This window comes from Loa loa (genome assembly GCF_000183805.2).
Source record: "Loa loa unplaced genomic scaffold supercont3.289, whole genome shotgun sequence".
NCBI lineage: Eukaryota > Metazoa > Nematoda > Chromadorea > Rhabditida > Onchocercidae > Loa > Loa loa.
This window is the reverse complement of record NW_018108469.1, coordinates 17,305-26,947: the sequence shown is the minus strand read 5'-3', so window position 1 is coordinate 26,947 and position 9,643 is coordinate 17,305. Positions and strand designations below refer to the sequence as shown.

The following is a 9,643-nucleotide window of genomic DNA, read 5'->3' as shown; positions in this document are numbered from 1 at the left end:
CTCTGCACCCATATCTGCAAAACGAATGATCATCTTATGAAAAAGCATAGTTAGCAATTAGCAATTTAATTTAACTAGCAAACATGTGAAGGAGCAGTTACCTTTTACAAAAAGGACACGATCATTAAATCGTGTAACAAGTCGATCAAATAGTTCCAAATTCTTCATTAAGTTGTCGTCCGACTGAGAAGTATAGGAATATTTGTTGTTATGCCGATTAATTAGAAGCTTTATAACGGGCTAAAATCAAAAACTTATGCAAGATAGACTATTTAGAAATTATATACTTGATATGAAATAATCCGAAAGCTTCCAGATGATCAATGCTTTCCTAATATGCAATCCAATGAAGTGAATGAACTTCTCATCTGGTCTCTACGCTAGATTATATTTCGAAAAAATATTAGTACATATATAGCACGACTGCTCGTCATTTTACTGCAGTATGTTCATTGGTGGTCGCACAAGTGTGTATGTTTTCTCATAATGTAGAACAACGGAGATTCAAATACCTTCTCTTATTTAACTGACAAACAGTTAGTTTTTTTTTTTTTTTTTTTTAAGCTTTGCTTGGACATCTCAAGCAGCATTTTCCGATGGATTTGCACATCATCTAACTGCTGAAATTATTAGGCATTTAAATGGAGGACTAAGCAGATAAACCATTACCAAACTTCACTTTTATAGAAGGAATAAGTTGAGTACCGAAGTATTTTATTCATCCACAAAAGCAATGGAAACAGAACCTTTGTGGTACTAGTTACAATACGATCACAATCCTTTTTAGTATTAATAAGCGGGACTTTGCAGATACCGGCTGGTTCGACGTCTTCCTTTGTTATCACTTTTAACCAATTTTGGCACAATTGCACTAAGTCCTATAAACAATTGCATCATAAATTAAAAAACATAAATCTTAAAAACCCTCTTCTGCAATGAATTACTAATAAATGGCAAAAGCTCAATCTTACCTGAATAAGGTAATATTTCGCTTCAGCCAGTATTTCAGCTGTTTCAACGCGACATTCCGGTAATGGAACATAACCATCTCTTAAAAAATTTAAAATCGTACCAAAATGCTTTCCATTACGATCAATCAGCACCCAACCATCACTATCGGTTAGAATCTGAAATATCACAACATCATTCAAATCATCGTATCAACTGATTATTTATTACATTAATTTCTTGTTTTTTTAGCAGCAAAGTGGTAAAACAATAAAAAGTACTTCACATCAGCAAAGTTTGCCTAAGTACTTATAGAAATTTAGAACTTGAACTGTAAATGATGAAGACTTAAAAGGAATTAAAAGTGGTTAATATCAGTTATTCTATCAAAAAATTAAAGAAGTGATATCAAACATGAAAAAACAAACCTCCATCCGGCCAGAAAACATAGCCCGTAGCATGGAATCATGTTTGGTCAAAGTACATATTGTTGTTTGATACAATGCACCGCCGACATTTAATTTGATATATTGAGAAGGTGATCCAGCCAACGCTAATAATCGTCCGTCAACTCCATCCAGATCTGCTACTTCGCTACCCATTCAATCAATTATCGTATAATTCCTTGAATGAAACATATTCAAAATAATAATCAGAAGTATCCAGAATGACAAGTCTTTGTTGCGAATCGTTCCATAAATTGTAAGCATTGGAAGTTATCCGAGTTAATGCAGCTAACTGAACCAAAAAGTCTTAGCAAAAGCAAATCATTAATTGTAAAAGTTAATTATTAGCAAAAGTAAAGTAGAAAAGAAACACTGATATCATAACGTTAACATTTCATAGAAATCCCTACCAAAAACCCCGACTATTACCGGACCTTATCCCTGTCTATCTTCGGACCGACATATGGAATTCATAGAAGCTGACCTTTGACATCGTCTCTTTATGAAAATTCCTTATCTCCATCAATTATTTTTTTGCTATTTATATAGATAATCATTTTGTAGCATTGATATGATGCTATGATAATGATTTTTGCTAAATATATTATTACTATGACATTGACATTTTGGATGAATGATTCAAAAAATAGAAAAAAACTTTTGAAAATATTAACGATTTATCAGTACTGAGAATGTTGACGTCGTAGAAGCTGACCTTTGACATCGATTATGAAAATGTTAACAGTTTATCAGTAATGAGAATGTTAGCTTTGTAGAAGCTGATTTTTGATAAAATGCTTTTTGCTGCATATACTACCATTAAAAGTTAAGTACTAATAAGCGGATGTGAGTAAAACTTTCTAAAAATTTGAATAAATAATTGTAAAATATGAACGTACATTTTACAACACAGAAGTATCACTTTCAACTTATATCCTTCATGCATCTTCCTTCCACTTTATGCATCTGTTATGATATTGATAATAGGTACATACCTATCAGAATGCTTATCATGATATTGATAACAGGTACATACCTATCAGAATGCTTATCAAACCGTTTTTGAAATATTTAATTTATGATTTTGCTGAATTTTTCATTTATAATTTTATAATATATTATTTAATTATAATATATTACTTAATTTATAACATATTACTTAATTTTTATAATATATTACTTAATTAGTTTCATTAACTTTGATAACATTTTATACTTTTCGTTTATTATCAAGCATTAATGTGAATATGAATATACTTGAGAATATATATGAATATACTTGAATATGAATATACTTGAGGATGAAATAAATAAAATTACGCCATGGAATTGATAAGTAATAGAATTTTAATTTTTCCATAACAATCAAATGTGACAAATAAATGAATTTATAAATTAATTGAAATAATTTATTAATTACAAATATTTTTCATTTTCAATTTTAATTTTTAATTTCCAAAATATCATTTTACATAAAATAGGAAATAATATTACGATAAACAGAGTTATATAATAGGATAATATTAACATAAATTTGACAATTGTTTTATTTTTTTACAGTGCGGTTGTTTAAATAATGGTTAGATTAAAAATGCTGTTAAATTTGAGAACTGTTTCCTGGAATAGTCTAAATTTTAATTTTCAATAAAATTAATTAACGAATTAATTAATTCATTAATTGATCGACTAACATAAGTTTTTTACCTGAATTATTTCAATCAATTCATTAATTAATTCACTAATCAACAAATGGATTACTTATACTTATAAGAATATTCATTCCTAAACTATCAATTGCTTCACTCCTACACTAACATAATCGTTATCATAATCTAGCCATTACTCATACATTTGTTATCATCGATCATCTATCTCATTTTATGCTTTTGATTTTAGCATCAATTCATGCATGAATCATCATTTAATGAAGCATCAAGTAAAAATGAATTAATGTTTGTCATTGCTGTCACATCAACAATTCTAGCATTCATGGCATTGATGATCAATATATGCACCTATGGATATATAATGTTGAAAGTAAGAAATAAATCATTTCTCTCTATTCCATTTTATATTTGTCAACACTTGTCTTGTTGATATCAGATATGATAAGATAAGCTGTTGCAAAAATGTTGGACAATTTTCTCCTTGGTTTGTTTTATTGGTTGATAACGATAAATGTTTTAAGCAAAAAACTTCTTGTAATTTAAAAATTCTTAAACATAATAGAAGTGATATTAGCAAATAATAAAGAATAGAATCGATCATTAGGTTAATTTGTAAGTCATTGTAGAAAAATATTTGTGAAGATTTTAGATGATGCTATTTGTTAAGAAATGATAAGGATGAAAGTTAACCATTGTAATGAGATGATAAGATTCAATGAATAATTTTTAATCAGAGAATGATTTCTATTCATTCATCTTAGCTCTTTATAGAATGAGAGTTACATCCTTATCATCATTATCTGTTATTATAATATTTTATTTACAAAAAAAAAAACTAACAAGAATTACATCCTTATCATCCTTATCTCTTATCACTAAGTTTATAAGGAACGGTTTACAATATTTAATCATTCTAAATCATCTAAAAATATTTTAAATAAAATCTTTTATATTATAAAATTTTATGTTATGAATCTACCACAATTATTCCAAGTTATTTCAATTATGTAAAAATACTTTAATTATTTCCGTCTATTATTTTTGTTCCTTCTAACATAAGTCTATTCATCGGCTAATTAAGCTAGCCAAGTTTTATCATGATAATTAGAATGATACCTCTTCTTTCTTCTTTTTTGCTTCCATCTCATTTTTATACCTAAATTATATACATATCAAGATTTTTGTGAGATATAAAAATTAAAATTTATCAGAAAAAAAAAATTAAAGTACAATCAACTACTGCGATCGATTTGACATACCACCTGTATAAAGTATAAAATATATAAATATATAAGTATAAATGATATACTTACTATATCCGGTAACATTTATTATCAGCAATCTCTCTCTTCTTCCATATCAGAAAAAAAAAGTGGAAACGAGAAAATTGAATTCTCGAAAATATTTTTAACACATTTACTTCCTACAATTCACTAATTTATTGAATTTCAAATAAATATTAAATAAAATTCAAATAATATTTCTAATAATAAATAAATTCAAATAAATATTTCTTTAAATTAAAATAAATATTTCAAATATTAAATTTAAATTCAAATAAATACTTCTTAATTTATGATTCGAAATAATTTTACAAATTTAAACGAATTATTGTATTATTATTTGAATATTTGTTTTGTTTTTTCTTTTTTAAGGTTTATCGAAGTATGTTATTATTTCGAGAAAAACAATTCTAGCAGAACAATCACTATCACGACGGCGTTTTGCTGATAATCTGCTAGGGAAAATGACTAAAGCTACGGATTTTGATTTTGTAACATATCAAAATGAAATAAATTTATTAGCAAAATAAATAAAGTGAAATATTTTCGATGTTTATTTGATTTTAAATTTTAAATTTAATTGCAAAATAAGCAAAAATTTTAGCATTCTTTATTACTATCAAATAAAATTATGCACAAATTATAAACAACAAAAACATTTAATCAAAAAAAAAAAATAAGCAATTAACCTACTAAATCAATTTAATTAAATGATTTAATGATTGATATCTAATAAGCTTTGACAAATCATACAACCAACATAAATTACGCATATCCCCCCTAATAGATGATTATATCACAATGAATAATTTTATACATAATGATGTCGTGCCGTAATACGATCAACAAAATCCTCATCACCACTTGAATCACGCCGATGTCCCACTGGTGTTGTAAATGATACGACTGAAAAAGATATGATATGTTAGAAATTTTGGAATTTTCAAATTTAACAATCTCTTTCAAAATCTAATTCGATTATTCAACCAACATTAATATATTGATAGCTGAATAATCGCTCAATTAATTCTTTGATCTTTTTTTGACATCAAAAATTGAAGCTTCTATTCTGGTGATGGAACATTTGCGCATTGCCTGAATTCCTACTATTTGTAAGATAGATATTGGAAAGTAATTAATCACCTTTTGGTTTTTCTGATTCTGAAGGCATACGAAGTGGTTCCTCCAAACTTGATGGAAGTACGAGAGTTTCCAATTTTGGTTGCCTATAAAGTTTAAAGGATTGCTTTTTTTTTTTTAAAACAATAATTTATTCTTGCAAACTATCACTGGAGCATTTATTTATGAAATCATATCGAGTATGCAAATTTTCTCAAAGATTTCAAAATTAACAATTCCAGTATTAACAGGAATAACTTTTCGGATTTAAAATTTTCTAAATTACTTTAAGAGGTAAGCATTGTTAGTAGTTAAACATTTAACCAGCGGAATAAATTAAACGAAACAGTCGAGCAACTTTCCGCATCCGGAATCTTTTCCGCTGCTAATCTGACGCATTGTCAAAATCGATATACGAAGGAGTAAAACTTCTTAACTTTTGTCGCATGGTTTACCTTTTTTCGATATTTGGTGAATTTTGATGTTTCGAAAACAACGGTAAATCATGCAATTCCACAACTGTACGTTTTTCTGAATCTAAAATGTTTCTCAAAAATTAGAACCTTCCCGAAACGTTTTTTTCAAAACCTTAAAAAAAACAAACATCAGATTTTAATCATCGAAAAATGTCTACCTTTTCTCTTTTTAAAATAAAAAAAAAGTAAGAAAAGAGAGGAATTTGATAAATTAAAATTAAATGATTAAATGCTTCAAAAACTTGTTATCATTATCAGCAATAATGAAAATAAACTACGGAAATTACGCAGAAAAAAAAATCAGCAAATATTACAACCCTATCTATCATCCTTATCTTATCATAAGTTTATTGCTTGATAATTTTTGTAATGAATTCCGAGCTATAACTATATCAGATTAGATAATTTGATAAAGTAAACGAAAATAAAACATTAATTCGAAATTGTTTGAAATTTATTTTTGTCATTTTCCATTTCGCAATTATTTCATTCGTAGTTTGAAATTTAAATTTATTTATCATTTTATATTTATCATTAAGTACACAGAGGATTAATTAAGCTATTTTATTTTAGTTTATATATATTTTTATCCTTTACATGTTGATAGAATTATAATGAATGTTTCATTAAAATTTTGCATTTAAATCCTTTTAACATTAGTTTATATGGATATTTTTTATTTGATGCTATTGAATAGTTAGTTATACTTAATAAAATTGTCAACTAAAATTAGAAGTTAATTAAAATTAAATAGTATTGTTGTTAAATAAATGTAATGCTAACCAATGGAATGAGTTTGTGCTGCATTTGTAGTTGATGAAGATATCACATGTGAATTGTCATCTTCTGTACCTTCAACGATTGTCCTTTCAGGTATTGTTTCTAGAAATTCCTTTCCTCAGTTATATTGATTCCCAGATGATCTATTGTGCACATTGCTAGAGCAACAATAAAGATTAAAAACTAAATAAAAAAAAAAAATAAGATAAATAATTTCAAAATTTCACATATAACCTATATCATTTTTTCTTAAAATTTAATTTTATAAATTTCGAAATAAAAAAAAGAAAAAAAAGTTTCGTATTAAAGAATTATATGAGGAAAACCTTTATGTTGTACTGAAGAAGCTATTCGATTTAATTTTGTAATTGTTATCGTTGATAAGCGTCTTGAATCATTAGCATTTGATCGTGTATTTGAATGACGATATCCAACGGTACTTTGTGAACTACCCGAATCACTGTGAAGTTCTGTGATCGTTGGTGTATGAGATCGTGCAATTTCTAATTGGAATATTTCAAATAATTTTTGAAATAAAATTATTCAATGATCGTACGGATTGATGAATAATTATGATGTTGTCCTCCAAAATTAAGGCTTTGACAAAGTGTGATTTCAAATTATTGGAAAGTTTTCCGTATTTATAAAAAATAAATATATACAAAAAAAAATTTAACTAATTGAATTGAATGGTTAGAATAAAATATAGATTATGTAAGCATACCAAAAGCTCTCATCGAAAAGTCTTCCTTCATCATCTGTAACTCATGTGACAATTCCGCTAACAATGAACCATATCCACGAATACCATATCCTGATGCACCACCTAATAGTTGTAGGCGTTTTTTAAATTCTACTTGCCATGCAGCTTCTTGTTCATTTGAAACTTTTTGCGCTATCTGCAATTTTACGCCCAAATAAGCATTTAACAGAAAAAAAAATAAAAAATTCCATGCAAAAATTTTATAAAATCTTTACTTCTGTTTGAGAAATGAAATTTTATAATCGATTTTCAAATTGAAATTTTATTTTATCATTTTGAAAAAAAATTGTTAATAATCGAAATGATTGGCCTCAATAAATTTGGTAAATAATTTCTGATAAATAATTGATTGGGAAGTGAAAGGTAAAAAGGAAAAAAGTATAAGAAAAAAAATTAAATATGATGGTTTTTTTTTTGAAAAATATATGATTTGAAAAGGTGTAACTATTAATTTAAGTAATAGATTCAAGTTTAACTTTCCACTAATTAATAACAATTAGCATTAATGATATAATCGAAATTTATTTGCACTTAATGTTGCATAGTATATTCCAACATATCACACTAATTAATTTAATGAAATAATTAAAATACTTTGCTTTGTAGGAATGGTAGAATGATAAGTGATATTGGCAAATTGATATCAACCATAAAATCAATAAATGAATATAATGATGTGCCACCAATTTTTTTACCAATCAAATCACGAATCACTTTAAATACCCGTGGCCATAATAATGTCATTTGCTTCTCGAATGTTATTATCATCACTTTGAGAGCTAGAGAAAAGAAAAATTAATTTAATTTGAAAAATTAAAAGAAAAAAGTTGATGCATTTCAAATACTTTTCCAAAAATTTGACAAATAAAACTTGCTGAAATTGACTGTAAAAAAAAAAACTTTTTGATTTTAATTGTCGCAATAATGTACCTAGAAAAATAGCTTGACAAACTGTTTCACGAACAATACGATGCGTTGTTACAGTTGCAGAATGTCCACGTTCTGTTACGGATACGGAACCCTGTCGTCCGGAAACATCTATAATCGTTGAACCTGTAGGAGAAAAGAAGAAAAAAAAAGACACTTTAATAAGGCATCTTTCATTTATTAGAGAAATTGTAATTGTGAAATTAAAAGTTTACAAAAAAATTAAATTAATAAATTTCCGATTTTTATAAATTCTAACTTAAAAAAAACGAGTTATTATTTTCAATTTAAAAAATAAGCATCAAATATCCCTATATTTAGTAATGATTCATAATCAATATTATCGTATTGTTGCAAATTATAATTAGTACCAAAGTACTGCTACAAACCTATAATTAGTATCACAGTACTATTGGAAATTTATAATTGATATCACAGTAGTGTTACAATCTTGAAATTAATGCCAGAGTACCGTTGAAAATCTATAATTAATACCACAGTATTGGTACAAATTTATAATTAGTGATACGGTACTGCAACAAATCTATGATTAATGCTACAATACTATTACAAACCTATAATCAGTACCAAAGTATTGCTACAAACCTATAATTAATGCCATAATACTGTTGAAAACCTATAATTAGTACCACAGTACTCTGCTACAATCCTAAAATCAGTGTCATAGTACTGTTGTAAACCTATAATTAGTACCATAGTATTGCTATGAATTTATAATTAATGTTACAGTACTGTTACAAATCTATAATTTATTCTAAAATATTGCTACAAATGTATTATTTAAGTTATTTTTTTTCAGATTATTAAACTAGTAAAAGAACATTTTACCATGAGTATTAGATCCTCGTATTAAAGTAGATGCTAAATTTGAGCTCATTAATGGTGCGACACTTTGCCGTGCTAATGGTGGATTAATACCATTTTGCATCAAATTTAAGCAAAATATTAAATCTTTCGTTTGAAATTGTGGCTTTTCTGTAATATAAATAATCGATGAAGTGTTTATTTTCAAGTCTAAAATAAAGGAAAAGTTTATTTTAAGTCCAAAAATTGCTCATTGTCGCAGAGAAATAGCCTTATTAATATGTATTATAGATGTAATTTAATTATTAAATTAATTAGATATATGCTATAATTGTGTTACATTTATTACATCATTATGCATAATTGCTTAATTTAATGTTGCTTAATTTTGGAATTTGAATTAAATCTA

At 26.4% G+C, this 9,643-nt stretch overlaps 2 protein-coding genes across 2 annotated transcripts in view; both read right to left on the bottom strand.

Annotated features, from left to right (window-relative positions):
* The window catches only part of LOAG_18393 (hypothetical protein), a 3,479-nt gene extending 1,901 nt beyond the window's left edge, over positions 1–1,578 (bottom strand). Inside the window, exons 1-4 of the mRNA XM_020451053.1 lie at positions 1,377–1,578; positions 972–1,127; positions 747–878; positions 102–240 (exon numbers count right to left, since the gene is read on the bottom strand). Coding sequence (XP_020305196.1) covers positions 102–240; positions 747–878; positions 972–1,127; positions 1,377–1,550 — 601 coding nt within the window. The 5' untranslated portion in view covers positions 1,551–1,578. The remainder of the gene's footprint in view (positions 1–101; positions 241–746; positions 879–971; positions 1,128–1,376) is intronic.
* A 3,502-nt stretch (positions 1,579–5,080) lies between these two features.
* Positions 5,081–9,406, bottom strand: LOAG_09814 (hypothetical protein). The gene is made up of 9 exons (XM_020448025.1): positions 9,259–9,406; positions 8,413–8,520; positions 8,077–8,261; positions 7,444–7,618; positions 7,046–7,222; positions 6,723–6,821; positions 5,919–6,000; positions 5,488–5,570; positions 5,081–5,250 (listed from the first exon to the last, which is right to left on the bottom strand). The coding sequence occupies exons 1-9, from the start codon at positions 9,356–9,358 to the stop codon at positions 5,156–5,158; spliced, it is 1,104 nt and encodes a 367-aa protein (XP_020301796.1). The 5' UTR covers positions 9,359–9,406; the 3' UTR covers positions 5,081–5,155.
* Between the last annotated feature and the right edge of the window lie 237 nt (positions 9,407–9,643).